General features: G+C 54.0%; 2 protein-coding genes across 2 annotated transcripts in view; one reads left to right on the forward strand and one right to left on the reverse strand.

The window, feature by feature from the left end:
* Positions 1–1,994: 1,994 nt before the first annotated feature.
* Positions 1,995–14,106, forward strand: STX6 (syntaxin 6). Its single transcript, XM_026853444.1, has 7 exons — positions 1,995–2,205; positions 2,812–2,906; positions 4,640–4,702; positions 6,887–7,009; positions 8,340–8,446; positions 10,067–10,161; positions 11,782–14,106. The coding sequence occupies exons 1-7, from the start codon at positions 1,995–1,997 to the stop codon at positions 11,856–11,858; spliced, it is 771 nt and encodes a 256-aa protein (XP_026709245.1). The 3' UTR covers positions 11,859–14,106.
* Positions 14,107–15,084: 978 nt separating this feature from the next.
* Positions 15,085–18,986, reverse strand: part of KIAA1614 (KIAA1614 ortholog) — an 8,439-nt gene continuing 4,537 nt past the window's right edge. The window contains exons 6-11 of the mRNA XM_026853394.1: positions 17,939–18,972; positions 17,747–17,861; positions 16,819–17,023; positions 16,226–16,338; positions 15,917–16,101; positions 15,085–15,617 (exon numbers count right to left, since the gene is read on the reverse strand). Of these exons, the coding sequence (XP_026709195.1) occupies positions 15,424–15,617; positions 15,917–16,101; positions 16,226–16,338; positions 16,819–17,023; positions 17,747–17,861; positions 17,939–18,972 (1,846 nt within the window). The 3' untranslated portion in view covers positions 15,085–15,423. The remainder of the gene's footprint in view (positions 15,618–15,916; positions 16,102–16,225; positions 16,339–16,818; positions 17,024–17,746; positions 17,862–17,938; positions 18,973–18,986) is intronic.

Genomic DNA, 18,986 nt, shown 5'->3' on the forward strand with positions numbered 1-18,986 from the left:
GCCCGGGCCTCTCAGCGAGAAGTGGTCCCCGTTCTGCGGGCCAAGGACACCCCAGCTCTAGGTGCGGCCCCGGGTACAGGGGTGGGCGGGGGAGCGGGAGGTGCAGAGTTGCCTTAGCTGCAGGTGCGGCCGCCGGCACGCTGGCCCGGCTTGGGGACAGCCTGCCCGGATGTCCCCGCCGGCCGTCGGATAGAGGTGGCAGCGGCTTGGGAAATGTCGCCCTGCAGCAGGCAAAGCCGGGCGGGCTGGCTCGTGGGTGGTATCCCCAGGAGGCCAGGGCCGTGGTGTCCAGGCGGAAGGATGGAGAAGAGCAGGGACCAAGCTGGAGAAGAAGCTGGAGTGTGGACAGTGGCCCTGAGAGGAAGCAAACAGAGAAGTGCCTGAACAAAGGCGAGCGCAAACCAAAGGCAGTCTAAGCAGCAGGAAAGGAAAATTGTAATTAATACCGTGAAACCACCTTAGTCTCTAAAAAACTACCCTGGGGCCAGCTTCAGCTTTTCCTACCGGCTGGTCGCCTGCCTCATATCGCAGTGAAACAGCCCTCAGGAGCAGTGGAGGTGGTCATAGGGGAGCTGTGGGAAAAGCATGTGAGCACAGGAGGTGTGGGAAGGGATGCTCGTGCAGCCAGGGAAAGAGAATCTCTCTGCCAGGTTGAACTGATGCTAAGGGGAAAAAATACGAGTTGCCATGGGTGGGGAGTAAACGTCTTGTGAAATTTTCCGGAGAGGTTCCCATGCTGTTCTGGGAAGGGCTGGGAGGGGAGAGGGGATGTGCTGCCACTCCCAGCATTAATTACCCGACCAGTTGGGGTGGAAGGGGCTGGTGGAGGCTGTCCACATTGTGTTTAGTTAGCTTTTCTGAAGTTTGTAACTCCTCCCATCAGAGGACATCCAGCTCTGCTTTAAATTCCTGTTTGTGGGTACTTTCCCAAGTGTGCCCAGATGGAAGAAAACTTAAGACTTTTGCTAGCAAGTAGTAGAGGGAATGAAGTTCCAGATCCTCGGTGCAGGCTGCTGACTTTAGGGCACTAGATGTGGCAGACTTGGAGCTGTGGGTGTGCGAGAAGTGGAAGGATGCGTGTCAGGGTGCCGAGAGACTGCAGCTTAGACAACAATGTTGAGTACTTAAGGCCACGGTATAAAGTAAAGAGAAACTGCAGTTCTGGCACCCCTGCAGGGTGTGGGCTCAGTTCATCTGTCCTGGGATTCCCCCACTGATAACCTGCTTACCTTTACTGGCGATAAACACCTGCATCTTATGTGGATGCTGTGTGCAAGCTCTTGGGCTCATGGTGGCCCCCTTTCACACCAGCAAAGTCTGGTCTTGGCTGCACCCCTCATCCCAGCTCCCCATGAACCTGGGGGAGCGCTTCACAGCCCAGGATCGCAGAGTTTGTAAATACAGATAACCACACTGATAGACCATGACCCAAACTTGCAGACCCACTTGCCCCAAATGATCAAAGCAGTGTTCAGTGCTGTCAGCAAGGCCTGCCTTCCCATGCTGTGAATGCACTCATCTCCAAAAAGCTTAGAGCAGCAGAAAAGACTTCTGTTCCCTAAGCCAGTAGAGCTGTGTATTTTTTAAATGCTGAATTAAAGTAAACAGTGCTGAACTCAAGAGTCTGCCTGGCTGTATTGTGGGGACAGTTCCTGTAATTCTGTGTACCCTTGGGGTATCTTACATACAGAGGAAAGCTGTTGAGAGGAATGCAGAACATTAATTGCCAAAGAGCTGCCTTGTTCAGACACTCTGCCCTGGCTTGCCTGCATGACACTCGACAAAACCTCCCATAAAAAACCAGGTCCTTTGATTAATAGCTGACCTGCAAATTGTTGCTGCTCAGCATTTTGTGCCGCAACAAGAGACAGGATTATCCAGGGAGTAGGGCAAATCCTTATTTTACAAAATAAACTAAAAATTGTGTGAAGGAGTGGTGTTTGGAAGAAAGCTGTTCTTCCCTGCTTAGCTGGACTCAGGGCTGTCCTGGTGTGATGATAATCCCTGCACTTCTCTCTGATCACCCTGGCTGCAGGGAGGTGCAGAAGGCTGTGAACACCGCCCAGGGGCTCTTCCAGAGGTGGACAGAGCTCTTACAAGATCCCTCCATTGCCACAAGAGAAGAAATTGACTGGACCACTAATGAACTCAGGAACAACCTGCGGAGCATCGAGTGGGACCTGGAAGACTTGGATGAAACAATTAATATCCTTTCTGTGGTCCTATGGACGTAAGGGTGTGCAGTTCCTGAGTTGGACTAAATAGCTGAGTACCAGTGCTTGCCAGGAGTTACTTTTTATAGAAATCAGGACTACTCGGGATTGAATTTTGCATTTATGTTGGCTTTTCTCAAACTGCAAATGAGAAATTAAGACAAACGTGTTCAGCAAAAGGATTTTCCTTTTGCCTTTTTGTTTTCCTTTTGACAAGGTATATTCTAAGATGCTTTGTTCTAGAAAGCCTATTGTGTTGTATGAATTTGGATTTCTGTGTAGTCAGTCGTACTCTAGGCTGTCTTCCAGAAATATTTCTTTTCCCTTGTGTTCATCTGAGCACTCCCGAAAGTGCTGCGCAGTATCAGAGAACCAAAAAATTGCAAGAGGAAAAACCTCACACTGGTGCCTGTACTGCACAGTATGTTCCTGCCGTGGCTGTTTTTTCCTCCAGTGTTTTGTACTTGGCTAATCAAATTTTGGGAAAAGGCACAGCGCAGTGGACGCTTGGTAGACCCCCGCTGTGGCGTGCTTGGGGTTTGTGTATTTGTGTGCCTACCCAACGCTGTTAACGACATCTCCTTGACTCGCCGCCTACGCATCGTTGAGGCAAACCCACGGAAATTCAACCTCGATGCCACGGAGCTGAGTATCAGGAAAGCCTTCATCACGAGCACGCGGCAGGTGGTCAGGGTAAGGAACATGGGCTTACGATGAAAGCGTGGAGAAGGCAGAGGGAGTGATGAGGTGGTTAAATAAAAGGAAAGCTTGTGGTCATTTCTGTGCTGAAGTGGAGAGAAGAGAATAAACCTGCTACCTGGTCTCTCTCAGTCCTCCTCTTCTCTGTGTGCTCCCTCCTGGGGATGCCCAGATGGGTTTGGGGCTGTGGGGGTGCAGGTATCTCATGGCATACCCTCCTTTTCTGCTGCTGTCCCTTTAAGTCTTCACACCTCTCTTGCAACAGCGAGCCTGGGAACCTATAGAAACTGGGAAGGAAGAGTAAAGACCCTGCTGCGAGGCGGGAGCCTCCGTTCAGCATTGAAGGAAATCACAACTGTCCTGTGCTTTTGGACTCTCAAAAACAGAGAGTCCACTTTGACAGATGGTTAAAGCCTAATGTTATTGACGTACTGACTTGAACTTCCTACCCATACAAAACAGTCCAAACAACCACTAGATTTATTTTTAACTTTGAGAAGAGGTTTTTTTTTTAGTTTAAGCTCACACTTCAGAAGCAAAAGGAGGATTTTAACAACTTGGTGGTAATAAATAAAGAAGAAACATCTTCCCAAAAGCCTCCACTGCCTGGTAACAAGCTGCTAGTTAGGAAATTTTCTCCCTATTAATAGCTACACTGAGCATAGCTTAGTTTCTGCTGCGCCTCATGCCTCTTATGTTCCTGCTTCACCAATGCATTGCTGTGGCTAGCAGCAAGCTTCTTACTCTACCTGCAGTCCTGCAGTCTGGACACAGTTCCTAAAGCCTGCTGCCTGGGAACTGATGCTGAAACTGCGCTGGCCCCAGGTAGCAGACATGTGCTTGCTGCCTTGTCCTCGGTGTAGTCCACTCCCAAACAGGATCAGGCAAGCCTGCTCTATGGTCCTCTTTTTCTGGCTGAAAACTGCTGGCTAATGGGTTTTGGAGCCACATCTTTTACTGTTAAATGAAATTTCTTAGTGGCATTATGCAGCTGACTTCCAGTTGCCACGGGGGAATTCGTGATGCATGAGCATTAGCCGGTGCCAAGTAACCGAGCAGGATCTGGTGCTCTTAGGTGACATATTGTATATCTTTGAACAGCTAAACTTACCTAAATGTTCTGGTGACATCAGAACTGGGCTGGTGGATCAACCCCTGCTAGATCATATTGACTACTTGCTAATCTACCCTATAAAAAATGGACTATGCTGTGATGGGGACCCTTCTGTGGCTAGTGATCTTCTACAGGAACTTGACAGCAAAACTTAATTGTTAAAAGAGAAAACAGCGGCATGGTCAGAGAGGATGGCCACAGGACAGGAAACTTATCCTCCACAGTATAAAACCAGATGCAACTGGGAATGAAGTGCAGGGGGTTACAGCCCTCCAAGACCTTGAAGAGCCTGACTCTTCCTTGCAGTCTGTCAGTGGGAACATTAATATACAAATCAAAGTGTTTTAGGCTGTAGTGGAGCAAAATGAGTGGTAAATAAGGAATATTTTCAAAATATATCCCATTACTGTCAGTTCTAGTATTAGTAACTGTGTGTATTATGAACTGTGATGAAGCCTTCCAGGCTCTTCAGAATTGTACATTTTCAAAGAAAATCTCCCTTCTCTCACTCCCCCTAAAGAAGCCTTGCTGGTTATAGACAGCCCTGTAGCACCGTGAAACTGCCTGTCACCTCAAATCCAATGCTCACATACTTCTTTCCTTGAACGAACAGGAAATGAAGGATCAGATGTCAAACTCCTCCATGCAAGCACTGGCTGAAAGGAAGAACAGGCAGGTAAGAACCAGAAACAGGCAAGTTAAGTGAATGCAGTAGCTGTTTGGTACTTTAAGGAGTGAGGAGGATTTATCAGCTCTGGCAGCTGGTGTCTTAAGGTATGTGCTAGCTGGAACTTCAATTTTCACTTACTTCAAGGCCCCACATTGTAAGGTAGAGCATATAGCTTTGATCGAAGCTGTGTAAAAGCTGTAATTACAATATATATGTTGTCTGTAGTTCATCCCCTTAAAAACCTTTGTTCTGGGAGGAGGCTTGCATGCTGCAGCAAAGCTGTGTGTTTGAACTGTGTCTGTTTTGCTGATTGAGAGAGCTGGTTCTAGCAGGCACGATGCTGCCTTCCTCTTCCAAGCCTGTCTCTAAAAGCAATAAGTCAGCATTTGCCATCTGTCTTTGTCTTCAGATATGGTTGTGTACAACTGTTGGTGTTGCGTCATCCCGTGGAAAGGGGAATCTCCCTCCTCCTCAGGGGGAACAGACTCAGAATCCTTGTGTAATTCTGCGCTCTGATGTGTTTTGGAGCTAAGATGCTGCAATATCCTTTCACACAACTGCCTCATAATAGTTAGCCATGGAAGAAGCTCAAGGAGTCTCAGGTTGTCTGCACTTGTAATCTAAGGAATAGATGTGGCTTGTGCTCCTTCTCAGCTGATGGGGGCGGCTGTAAGGAGATCTCAGAGCTGCCTCAGTAAAAGCTGGTGTACACTTCGCACAAGGAACTTATCTGACTGCACCTATCATACCACTTGTGGCAAAAATTACAAACTGCAACAAGCTACAGAGAAGCACAGAGCTGATTCCTGAGCTTGTTATGGGGTAAATTGACATGCTTGGCAAACGCTTGAAGAAGCAAAGTCCCTTACATCCCTGCTCAAACAAGTCTGTAGCTGTCTGTGTTTTGCTGCTTTCTCCTGCGTGAAGTTCCTGCTAGCTGCAGGAGACCATATGGCCCAGTGAGCATGGCGACATCTGGTCAGGAAAACTGACTTCCGTTTGCCGTCTTCCTCTCCCTTCCCCAGCCCTTCAGCTTCAGACTGTGAAGCTTGGGCTGGGCTGTAGCAGCTTTTCCAGCATGCCTCTGCATCTGAGAGGCAGGTTCCTGACCCTCACAGACAAAGGCTGGCAAACAGAGGCCTTTGTGTTGAAGCTGCAGCAAAACTAGTGCATCACATTAAATAAACGATAGCTGCGCTTGCTTCCCATGAACTGGAGAGGACCAGGAGCTTGCTCAGTGTCTCCGGGGCAGACAAAGCCAGATGTCTGCCAGCTTCCTGCGTGGTTGGTCCGTCGGCTTTCCTCATCCCTCCTTGAGCCTTGTAAGGCAGATGAACTGTAGCGACCATCTTTTTTTTTTAGCCTGCTGGAGCAGCCTGGTCATCATCTTGCTGCTCTTCACAAATAGTCATTGTCCTGCCCATGATCAGTCTCGTTACGAGTTGGCCTTGCTTTGTCGCTAGTGGGCAGAGCTCCTTCACCCATCCATCCTGCTGCAGGGTGCAGCGCCTCACCTGCGGACCATGTTCATTCTCCAGCATTCATTGCTCATGTTGTATCCTTTCCAGGGACCAGACTTACTCAGCCGGAAAGCCACATCTCTGCTGTTTTTGTGCAAGCTTCTCCATTAAGGTTGTAGAGCAGGTAGCAAGTGTAATCTTGTATGCTGGCAACTGTACGGTACGCTGGAGGAAGAGGTAGCCTGAATCAAAGACTATGAATATACAACCCTGCTGTGGTTATATATTGCACTGGTTAAGCACTTTATCCAGACCCTCTTAAGACCCTGTCCGTAGCACAACATTCAGTTCGAGCTATATGTCTGTTAACACAATATAGCTGGATACTTCCCAGCTTACATGTCCACACAATGCTGCCTCTTAGACCTTTGCTAGTCCTTTGTGCTGTGCAGACTGCCTGCATACACCGTCTGTTGGTTGTACTCCAGCTCTCCTGCTGCTGGAGGGGCAGATCTGCAATATCAAGCTGCAGAGACTTCCCAGGCTGGTGTTCTGGGATTGTATTGTTTTAGATTGTGACAGCACTCTGGCTGAGTAGCAGTAGAGCAGGAGGACAAGGGTGCTGTATATGTGTACAGGAGCATTGCCTTGTCTGCCTTCCCATAACACCCTGTATACAGGCTGTGAGCAGACACAAGGGTGTTGCTAAGGGCTCTCTGCATCTCTTTAGGTGCTCCTGGGAGAAAGCGGGAGTCAGAGTTGGAGCACTGGACCTGACAAATACAGCCGTCTGGACCGGGAGCTGCACTTAGCAAATTCACACTTCATCGAGGAGCAGCAAGCTCAACAACAGGTAAGGCAACAACTGGCACCATGAGGACTAGCTAAATAGTTTTGCTTGCCAGATGGGTGCTGGGGGGATGAGGTGCAGGCTGCAAGAGCCAAAAACCATATCTAGTCCTTGGCTAGTCTGGATCTGGGAGCCTGACAGCACTCCTCTTTGCTTGCAGCATATACCCATGCATGCATTTCCTGTACAAACATACAGCTTTGGATGCACCTGGCACGGAGTTTTTAACCCTCGAGGTTTGGGTCTTCTGCTCTGTATAGAAGGCAAACAAGATCTGGAAGATGTAGCACGCTAAGCTTTAATACGACATCAGTTGCTGAAATCCTTGGAAGAGTAGAAACATCGCAAACAGAAAAGAGCCTGTTTCTCTTATGCAACTTCCCCTGGTTAAAAAATGAGCTGATGTTTGCTGTTGTTTGTGTGCATCTGCATCAGAACAGGGCTAGGAGCAGGAGCACATGCCTGCTTCCTTTTCCTGCCTTTGTCAACACAAGCTTCGTGAGAAAGCCTGTGCGTGGGCTTTGCCGAACCCCTGGCGAGTTGTTTTCCCACTGCTGGGGGAGTTTGTCTGGAGAAGTGCTCAGGCAGCATGCAGACCTGCATACAGCAGCCCACCCAAACGTGGGCCTTTAAACACGGAGCTTTTTGGAGGTGGCAAACTTTGGTAAAGCTCCTGTCCCATGATGCCGCCCTGCAGTTTTACTTAGTGACTCCAGGAAGATAAATAGATTCAGAAATAGGTAATGAGGGTAAACATAATCCTTAGCGTAATCCTTAGCGTGACTGTGCTCTGAAAATTACTTAAAACATCATCAGACCTATTTGGCACTTTTGAAGCCAGGCTTGCTATTTTCAGCTGTGGAAGCTGCAACAGCCTTTTACTGCCATTAACCCCTTGCTAGCTGCCGCACATTCCAGGTTGCATTTCCCAGGCACAGCATCAGTGTGGCTCCATGGTGCCCACTGCAGACAGGGGGGGCTTGCGGAGGTTTTGACGACTAGCCCCTGTGGTTTCCAAGAGTTGTTTTAGTGGTGGGTATGGCACGGAAGGGAGGGGGCATGGCTGAGCTGACGCTGGATTTGCAGGGCTCTCCGGAGACTGCAGCCTGCTGTGCTGCAGGGATGACATGCCCAGGAGGCTCTCCTGTGGCTGTCACTTCCCCAGCATTTCTTAGAAATGTGGTCCTCATTCCTGATGGTTTAGATCTGTGCCCAGGCTCCTGCAGCTGATGTTGGTTTAGCAGCGTGTGTCTGTCCATGGGATCAGCTGGCTCCAACCCAGCTGCAGGAGGCAGCAGACCTGTAATTGCGTTTCCCTTCTCTTTGGCCCCAGTTGATTGTGGAGCAGCAAGATGAGCAGTTGGAGCTGGTCTCTGGCAGCATTGGGGTGCTGAAGAACATGTCCCAGCGCATTGGCGGTGAGCTGGAGGAACAAGCAGTGTAAGTGTGAGATGCAGCACGGAAAACCCAGCATGGGGCTGGCTCCAACACAGCTGGAGGTCCTTGCACACATATCTCTGCCCCTGTTAGGGCCTTGAATTTCCTAGTCCGTCAGGCAGCTGCTCCTAGCCAGACTTTGATTTTAAGCAGTGGAAAGCATTTCTTACTGCAGCCTGCAGCAATCCAACCGTTGCTGGTTTGAAAGCCAGCACCTAGGGCAGGCTTAGCTGCTGGTTTACCTTCCCATCTCTCCTATTTATACACTCTCCCTAAGGCATGCAGTGAGCTCCCTGGTTTCAGCCAGCCAGCAGTACCAAAGGCATGAGGGAGGGAGGTGCTGTGTAATGGGGATACTGGGTACTTTCACACTCCACAGGGTTTTGTGCTGACCCTGGAAAACAGCTTGACCTGGGAGCTTTCAGCTCTGCCTCACTGCTCTGAGACATGCAGCACAGAGCTGCTATTCATAGTTTAAGCTAAAAATAACCCTCACCCATGCAAAGGGTTAAAGGGTAGCTCACAAAGTAATTTGCATCCATCATTTGCATATAAATCAGATTTTTTCCCAGTTCCCCTTTGCAAACAAGCCCATAAAGTTTCCAGTATGCAGGCTAACAGCTACCACTTGCAGAGAGGCTTGAAGGTTTTGTGCTTAAAAGCCCTCCTTGTTTGGCTGGTAGGAGTCTGGAGGGGCATGTCCCTTGTCTTTGATGGAGAGGAGGAACTTTAAACACATCTCCTGTACAAAGCCTTGAAGCCTGAGAGTCTTCTGCTCTCACTGAAGACAGTCGGTGTGGTGTGTCTGTTTCGATACCATCACGTAAGCCATCAGTGCTTGCTAGACAGCAGCAGATAACTACTGCAATGTATTCTTTACAACTTTTTTTTCCCCACTGAATGAAAGGTTTAACAAGGGTCCTAGAACAAATGAGGGAAGCTGTCCTTTTAAATATATTAAGCTTTAAAATCTCACTGGCTGGAGAAAGTTGGATTGGTACCTTGATTCTGGATTTGCTCATTTCTTTTCAAATGGGCTCTTGGCATTGACAAAGCACAGCTTCAGGAAGGCTTTCAGATTCATTACAGTCATTGTGTGGAGGAAGTAGAGGGGTAACTTCCAGGCAGAGCTTAAAAAGCACCTTAAAAGCAATTTCAAACCTCGTTCCTGCTTGATAGGTGGCTGGAACAAGATTTTAGCTTCAACAGCAAGCCCTGAACAAGAAAAGGGATTTAAAGTGCAAGCTAGCACCTAGATCTATCTAACTGGTCTCTGCTAATCACAGATCATAAATGAAACCTTCCTCTTTAACAAGAGGAAAAACCCCACTCCTCACCTAGCAGGGGTGCATAGAGCTCAGCCGTGAACACGCAGGGGGGACCAGTCCAACAGGAGTCCTAAATGACTTCCCACTCTCCACCAAAGCAGAGCTGCTGCTTCAGTAGGGCTTTTTTCCCCCTCCTTGGGTACTTTCAAGGAGACCAGGCTGTGCTGGCGTTTCTCCACCAGGTGTGACACGCTAATCACATTGGGGTTTTGACCAGCGTGTGTGCAGGCGCTGAGGAATCCTGAATTCAGGGAAGCACTGCTTGCTGATGGGTGCTGTGCTTCTCTGTCCCCAGGATGCTGGATGACTTCTCCCACGAGTTAGACAGCACTCAGTCACGGCTTGATAATGTCATGAAGAAGCTCGCCAAAGTATCTCACATGACAAGCGGTAGGTCCTGGGAAGTGGGATCTAGTCCTGGAGAGGGAGAGACAAGCCCTCAGATCTTCAGGCTGGGATGCTTCATGCTCCCACTCACCGACAGCCTGGCCAGGCCCGAGCAGAGGGGAGGCAGCAGCTCTCTTGGTTTTTGAAAGAGGGGGAAGACTTCCAAGCCCTGCAGCTGCTCCTGCCCAGACACTGCTCTGCAGCCCGTCCTTTGCCTTTGTTTTATTTACAGATGCCTTTCTATTTATGCTGTTACTGCTGCGGTGGGAAAATCCCCCTCTCGACAGTAGTAGGGGAAGCTCTGCAGCCTCCTGCACTGCTGCAGTTTCTCAGACTGCCTGCATAACAAAAGCTTTCAAGGTGCCATAAAACACTCGCCACCTGTGTGTGGCTTCCCCCTGCACCAAACGCTTGCCCGCAGCAAGCTCCTTCCCAAATCTGACCTTCTCTCATGCTGCTGGCGACGGGCAGGCCCAATAGATCTCTCAGCTGATGGATGAAAAAGGCGATTTCTGTGTCTGGGGGAGGCTGAACCCACGAGAAAAGTCCTTATAAGGCTGTGCCTGCAGTGGGTGGGCTGGCGGGGTGCCGCGGGCAGAGCAAACAGGAAGCCCGGCGTGCCTGCTGGGAAGTCCCCCTGCCATGGCTTGCCTCTCCGAGTGCTGGCAGTGTGCCCGGCGGTTGCTTCCTCTGTTATCCCTCTCCCGTGGGTGCTCGGGTAGCTTGTGGAGGCAGCAGCAAGTTTGGAGATGTGTTCCTGCTCTGCAAAATTGGGCTGGCTGGGGGATTTCTGAGGTGGTAGAAATACAGCCCTAGAGAGACCATTTAGAGTGCTGACAGTGCTTTTTGGGTCACCAGTAGCCTGGTGGCAGCACGACCACCAGCAAACCTTGTGTATCTCCCCTTTCCTCTGGAAAAAAACACTTTGATCATTGCAGAGTGCTTCTGAGAGTTGTGAAAGCATTTCTGCTATCCCTGCCATCTCATGTGCCAGGGCTGACCAGAGGGCTCTTCCCAGAGGAGCTGCTGTGCCCAGAAGTTGGGGGGTGTCAGCAGCCCTGGCCCTGCTGCTGCACCATTGTCTCACAGGGGCCTTCTCTGGCCACTGACAGGTAGCCACTTTGAGGCGATGCAGCATCGAGCTCCTGCAGAGCATGCCTGGGGCCAGCGAGGTGTAAGGATGTCCAAGGGAAGCCTCAATCCTGGCTCTCTCCTCAGGGTAGCTGTCACAAGCTCCTCCTGACAGAGCTCTTCCGGGCAGCTTTCACCAGACCCCTTGTTCTGCTAGCAAACGGTTTACTCCATGAACAAGCAGCAACACACAGCAGCTGTCTGTTCCTCCTGATTGCTTTTGAACCGGCTTTATCAAATCTGTTTGAACTTAGTTGGGGAGAAGTCTCAAGAATTCCCGCAGCTGTCCCCAAAACCAGATGTATTCCTGGAGGAGAAACGCTGTTGCCTTGTGGGCTGCAGTGGGGCACGCTGCCAAAGGAGCTGCTGCTTTGGCTTTTTATGGATTCTTTAAGCTCAGATTGGGCTCCTACCAGTAAAGCAAAGAAAAACTCTCACCCGATTTTCCTTCCCTGTTAAAGCAGGAAGACTGATGCTTCCTTTTCCTTCCAGATCGACGGCAGTGGTGTGCAATTATCGTCCTCTTTGTCATCTTGCTGGTGGTGCTCATCCTGTTTTTTGTCCTGTGATGGACTGAACTTCCTTAGACGCCCCCTCCCCACCTCCTTGCCCCCGTAGCACGGGGAAATGAAACTCTCACCGTTTCCGTCCGCCCACAGAGATCCCCGGCAAGAAGACCCACACCCAGCTCTCGCCGTTCTCCTCTGAGGATCACGGCTTGGCCCCACCTGTGTCTCACCTGGCCTTGGGGAGAGGGGGTAGAAGACTGGAGCTGCCTTCTCCCCCAGTGCGGCGCCAACCTGACCTGGGCTCCAGGTCCGGAGCTGGGCAGCTTGGAGGGGGACTTACCCCTGCGCTTCCACCCCGTGCAGGTAGGAGCTGGTTGCAGCGGTCCGGAGCTGCTGGAGGTCGGATGCGGACACGGACACGCAGCAACGAGCCCTGGGGAGGACATGCCCGGGGAGGGTGAGGAATTAATTAATTCACTGAGCATTACAAACCACATTGCCAGCCCGCGGGGGTTTGCCAGCCAAAAAAGCATTACTGGGAGGAGTGGTGGTGTGAAACCCCACGCAGCCACAGCGAGGGAGGGGAGCCCCGGCCGCATTCCCCCCGCCCCCCCCCGCTGCCTTCATCTTGCTGAGACCCCAGGGTGAATCTGCAGCAGAGCATCCGCATCCACCACCCCTTGGCAGGAGCTTACAGGCGGGTGAGCCCTCCGGTGCAGAGTCCTGCCGTCGGCCAGCCTGCCACAAATAGAAGCCCCAGAGCTTTAAACTTGGGTTAATGCACGCTGAAAGTTGGCAAACAAAACCATCAGCCGGAGAGTGAGTTTCTTAAAGCTTTTAAAATTGCCTCTGTTGTTATACAAGCCTCTCAAGCTCATTGACTGATGCTTTCTTTGCCCTTGTATAACTGAGTAACTGCTTCTGTTTAACAGCTGCTTCCCTTTGGCAAGTGATTTGTCAGGTCTAAAATAACTTATTTTTTTTAAGGAAAAAAAAAAACTTTGAAGATTTTTTTGATGACCGTTCGAGCCATGTTCTCACTGTGGGTGCATGACATGCATTATCCAAGGAATGGGGCTCAATTATGTATTTTAAGTGCATATGAACTTGTAAATAGGATGTCTTAATTTTTCCCAACAGCTATTTTTTGGACACCTCCATTGTGAGCAACCAAAAGGCAGGAGATTCAAAGCTAGATCACGTTTCTGTATGACTTCCCAGCCCTTTTGTTACCTCGGAGTTGTTTGTCACACGAGTTGTCTCAGCGGTGTCAGATAGCCTAGTTGTGTCCCTCATACAGTGGATTAGGAGTTAGCCGGGTAGTCAATACCCATATGTGGTGCAGAAAGCCCACCCTGGCAGTATCACTGGGGAGAAATGCAGGCATGAGGGGGGTTCGTGCTGCAGACACTGATTGCAGGATGTGGAGTGACTCTTCAGGAAAGCAGAACTGGTTTCTTACTAAAGTCTGCTCCTGTATTTAAGTTGCAAACACCAAAAGACTCAGGACAGGCTGGCTTACGCCTCCCATCTGGGTCTCAGATGGGGCTGGGGGAGAAATTTAATTGGTGTTGATGCTAAGGCTTCTGCTGAAATTGCAAATCACCCCTGAAAATCATCCTCCCTGAGCAGGAAGCTCACTGCCAGACGGCTTTACCTCCAGGATGCTTAGCCTGGACTGAACACTCCTCCCCGGCGGGTTTGTGGCTTCCTTCAAGTGGCTGCGTGACTCCCCCCTGTCCTCCCCGCAGGCGCGGGGCGCTGACAGCACCGTGCCTTCTGCCTGGGGCGAGACCAAGCTGCCCCGCTAGGTCTGGGCAGAGACTCTTGTCACTAACGCACACGCACCCTTAGCGCCGACCCCTGCCAATTATTTCAGCAGTTGCTCTTCATTCTTATTTTCTTTTGGTTACGCTGTAAGAAATACGCGGTGCCTCCTTCCCAAGGCTGGCTCCCTCAATGTCTGCGTGGCTCCTGGGGCTTAGTACAGAGCAGGTTCCCGGGAGTGTGAGTCCAAGCAGGGTGCTGGCCAGTGGCCGGTATTCGCACACCTCCGATCCCTGCGTTATTTTCAGCATGGTTGTGCATCCTCCAGGAAAGGCTCCCGGTGCTCTGTGTGGGACCGCTGCATTGCTAGTCCGGCATGCTGCCGGAGGGTGGCCCAGCTGCTGGCATCACCGCAAGCCACCAGGCTGTCTTCGGTCCCTTCTCCTGTGTACATTTGCTTTTTCTGTTGTTGGTGATGCCTCTCCCCTTAACACTAAATAAATGCAGTGCTGCTGCCCAGCGTGGCACAGCACAGATCACCGCTCGTTCTCGCAGTGACAAGTTGAGGGTCTCCTGGCACCAGATAGTGGTGAAAAAGGTCCCACCAGCATCAGCCAGGCATCACCCTCCTGGCTTTTAAGGCCTAAGCAGCTGCTGTGGTTTCTGGGGTCCTCTCTGCTGTGGGCAGCTGCTGCCCAGATGTGGGGGTGCCGCCATGCAGAGGGCAGCCACTGCTGCCGTGTCTTCTCTGCTCCCCAGAGAGGCTTGTCCCTGTGCAGCCACCCCGGCACGAGTTTCCCTTTCCGTGGATGGAAAAAAAAAAAAAACCAGGCAGCAAGAGCGCAGACTCCTCTAATTAGCAATCCTGGCAGTGCTGGCAGGAAGAGAGCGGCCCCATCACCCTGTGCTCCCCACCGTGCCGCCCACTGGGGAATGGGGTTGTTTTGCCCTTCGAGGAGCGCTGCAGGTGGCCAAACACCCCATCTACCTGCCCAGGACTCCCCCCCAGCACCACAAGAGGGGCAGGAGGTAGCTGGTAGAGCAACTGGGCCATGAGAAAGCAGCCAGTGAACACCCTGGGCCCATCCAGAGGCCTCCCCCCCAAAACAGGGTGCCTGTGGGTGGCAATGGGTAGAGCCCCCCCCAGCTTTCTGGGGAGCATTCGCCCCATGAGGGTCCCCTGCCCCATCCCCATTTCCTCACCCCACACACCAGAGCTTGGGCTCCTCAGCTGACAGCATCCCAGTTCTGCCCCGTGCGCTGTGCACCCCCTGCCACCCCACAGCCAGGACGTGTGTTTAGCGCCCTGGACAAGCCCCCCACCGCAGTTACAGCAGCCCCGGGGGCTCAGCCCCGTGTGAAGGCACCCACATGCTCCTGCAGCTGCCAGCGGCCCCACGACCCCCGGGGCTGGGGCATGTCATGTCCCAATGGCCAAGTGCCACACCCCAGCCCCTCCATGCCACCTGCAAGCCAAGGGCACCATGTTTTGTGATCACATACGTATATTTTTTTTTTTGTTTGAAATAATTTAAAAGGAACCTGCCAGCCTGCGGGTGCAGGCTTCCAGTGGTGGCAGGGAACCCTGCATCTCTCGGGGGTGCAAGGAGACAGTGTCCCCACCCTGGTGCCCAGCAGGACAGACCCCCACACACACCCCAGCTCAACAGCAGGGCTGGGCTGTCCCCTGGCCCCACACTTGGAGCAGCTCCTGGAGATGCTGGACACGGGGGTCCTTGGTCCCGCTCTGCCTCACGGGGGGCCAAGCATTGCACTGGAGCGGGGCAGGTTCTGGCACCGTCTTGCAGCATCCCGGGACATCGGTGGGACATTGTCCTCCCTGGGAGCCGTACCAGGGCTACCGGGGTGCTGGGCGGTGCCGGAGCACGCGGAGGGTCAGGGTGTCCGCCCGGCGCAGCAGCTCGTGGATGCGGGGCAGCCCCAGCCCTGAGACAGCCACCCCGTTGACCTGCAGGATCTCATCCCCAACGCCCAGGAGCCCCGCGTACAGCTTGGCCGTGCCGGCGTCCGCCATCTCCTGCACGTAGACACCTGCAAAGAGGGACGGGGTGAGTGAGCCCCTCCAGCCCTGCATGCTGGGCCTGTGCATGGCAACAAATTCACTATAAATGGCCTTCAGGATGGGCCGCATGTCCTGGGCCAAAGCCACACATGGCAGCATCCCTCCTCCACCACTGTCACCCCTTTGGGGCTCAGCCGTGATGGAGCAGCCACCCTCCACCTGTTCCCAGGCTCGCTCCTGGGGAGAGACCAGAGCCACTGCGGAGGGGCCTGCTGTGCCATGCTTCCCCTACACATGGGGGATGCACGTTGGGATGTCCCCACCGTACCTGTGTCAGGCCGACCATGCCCGGAGGTGACATAAAACCCAAAGGCGCCATGGGGGGGTCGCTGCAGCTCCAGCTGGCTGGTGCCGTCAGGGAATACCTCCACCACGCGCCCCACTGCACGCAGCCGGCCAGGCGCCCCAATGTCCTCCACGCTAAGCGAGCGCCGCGGCCCCGAGCCCCCCTTCCTGTGGGGAGAGGGGAGACACGGTGAGCAGGGACTCCGGGAAGCCACTGGGTGACTGGTGATAGGGCTAAGCACCCCAAACAGCCTTCCCAGGCACAGCTGGGATGTGCTGGGCCCTGTCCTACCTGTCAGCCACAGTCTGGGGCAGGAGGTAGGTGCTGGCACGGGGTGCTTTACCCAGGAGCGGGTCCAGGCTCTGGATGGAAGTGGCTTTTCGGGGCTGGCAGAAGGGTGACACCTGGGGAAAAAGCGTTCCGCTAAGCTGGGGACAACCACAAACACCTAAAGCGCTGCAGCCCTCTACCCACCGACATGCTGAGGGAGTAGGGGGCAGCCCATGCCACCTGCGACGCCGCCGGAGCCCTCCCCAAACCACCAGGGAGGAGGGATAAGCCCTGGGCAGGGACACCCAAGCAAGGAGCAAGGCTTCTTCAGGAGGCGCCTCGCTGCAGAGATGCACAGGCCACAACCCCCAACCAAATTACCCCATCATCTCTCCTCCCAAAAATCTGCTCTTCCACCCCTGCCTTGCTCTCTTCTACACCCTTCCACTCCCCATTTGGCTCCGGGCTTTTCAAACCTGGGCTGGCACATGCTCCCATGACCTCCCCTCTGCTGTAGCTCTGGGGCCATAAAGCGATGCTCAGTAATGCTTCACCCCAGCCCAGCACCCCTTCCCCAGCAGGACCCACCGACTGTGGTGACATTTCAAGCTCACCAGGTGCAGGGACTGCAGGGAGGGTGACTTCTTCATGCCGGGGCTGTCCGGGGGGGTGCCGCCAGGGGCTGGCAGCTGCTCCATACTGTAGCAGCGGAAGCGGCCCAGGCGCTGCTTCGTGCTCTGGCTCAGGCTGCACAGGAGCTTCTTCAGCCCCGAGGCTGAAGCGCTGCTGCCCTTGCGGCTCACAGGCTGCCCCAGCTCCCTGTGTGGAGAGGGGCGATAGTCATCCACCCTGTTCCTGGCTGGGGGGGAGCAGGACCAGCAGCTTTCTCGGGGCTGGGGATGCATCCTGCACCTGCCTTTGCAGCCTTAAGAGCCACAGCACGGTGAGACTGGGGTGCATGGTGAGATCGGGGTGCAGCCACCTCCCTGCAGAAGTAACCCAGCAACCTGAAGGGCTCCCTACCCATTTACACCCTAATTGCAGGGGTTTAACACCTTCCAGCCCCGCCTGGCTCAATGCCTGGTGATCACACTCTGCCAAGGGGCTTGAAAGACACAGCACTGCCTGTGAACCCTCCTGCCAGGCTGAGACACACTGTGCCCCAGTGCGGGTCCAGGGGGTTTGTGTTTGGTGAGCCCCAAGGCAGCTCCGGAGCTGGCAGCATTTAGCAGCTGATTTTTTCCCCAGAGGAAAAATCCTAGCGCCAAGCTGCAGGGGCATCCACCATCACATTTGCTGCAACGCCCCCGGTGGAACCAGATGCAGGGTGAAACACTGCTCCCCCAAACCCACTTGAACACACAGGCAAAACTGTCAGTGCCAGACTGCAGTTTCTGAGAGGGTTTTGGTGCCACTGAGTCGCACCGGGAAGCCCCAGGCGGGCTCAGCCCAGCAGCATCCTGCTGCGCTGAGGAGGGATGCTCAGGGACGCAGCACCCACTGCGCGGTGCAGGACGCTGGCAGCCCCTCGCTCACACTCACCCCTGTGCTGCGCTCCCGGGCGGGTGATGCTGCGCTCCGGGTGTCCTGGTAGCTTCCCTGGGGGGACGAGCAGCCTCCTGGGGTGCAGGGGTGACGGTGGGGTGAGACGGTGCCTCTGTAACCGCAGTGAGATCGTCACATCTCTGCCTCGTTGAGGACCCTCCCAGGCACCCCTGTGCACAGGTCTCTTACCTCTGCCCGTACCCAGAGGGTCCTGCCCGTGGGTGTTGTTGCAATTGTTGGTGGACAAGGCACGGAGGGGGCTCCCGGGGAGCCACCTGGGGCTGCAGGGACGCCGCTGCCCCCCCGACCCTGCTGTGCCCCTGGGCTGGGGGGATGCAGTGCTCCCACCCTCAGGCTCCGGGGCCCGGGCTGCTTGATTCGATGCCCGGCGGCTGCCACCGGAGAAGAGTGCTTTCCTGCAAGGCACCTGGGAGCAGGCCTTTTTGGTTGGGGGGGGAGCGGGGAAGTGGGTGCCTGGAGTTGGAGTGCCAGCTCCTGGCTGCAAGGAGGGATCCGGGGGCTCACTGGGCTGCTGCAGAGGACGAGCGGTGTTTCCCACCCCCTCGCTGCCCCCCACATGCCAGAGAGTGTCCTCCTCCTCCTCCTGGCTGCCAGCTCTCCCCAGTGGTGGGAGGCAAACAGCCCCTGTCCGGCTTGTGGTGCCACCTGAGCCCCCATCCCCTCCACGGGGGCCACCGCCAGCCACACACATCTCCTTCCCGGCCCTTGCCTCTGGCTGCGGGGTGGCACGGGGAACCCTGTGACCCCTCAGCCGAGGGTCCCGGTGCCCCTGCAAGTGAGGGTTGCAGGGTCCTGCCTCCTCACTGTCTGTTCGGCAGCTGTCAGAGGTGTCAGTGCTCTCCAGGGCTGAGTCCACGTCATCGATGTAGGTGACATCCCCAATGTATGTCTCCTTGATCTTCTCGGTGTGGATGCGCTGTCGGGAGGGGAGGATCCACAGCGGGGACCCCCGGGGGCCCAGAGCCCTGGTTTTGGGCTCTGGCCGGGCAGTGCTCAGCCCCCCACTATCCCCTGGGACGCTTCCTTGTGCCGTGGGGCTGCTTTCAGCCATGCTGGTGGCCGCTGGTGTGTCCGTGCCCTGGCCAGCAGCAGCACCAAGGAAGGAGCCGCAGGCACTGCACTTGCCCCTGGCCACCAGGTCGCCACTCCGAGGTTTGGGCTGGCTGGCCCCGTCCCCGGGCTGGCCACTGCTGGCTGGCTCCAGTGAGGAGAGTGC

This window comes from Athene cunicularia (assembly GCF_003259725.1).
Source record: "Athene cunicularia isolate RWA chromosome 8 unlocalized genomic scaffold, athCun1 chr8_part1, whole genome shotgun sequence".
NCBI classification, from domain to species: domain Eukaryota; kingdom Metazoa; phylum Chordata; class Aves; order Strigiformes; family Strigidae; genus Athene; species Athene cunicularia.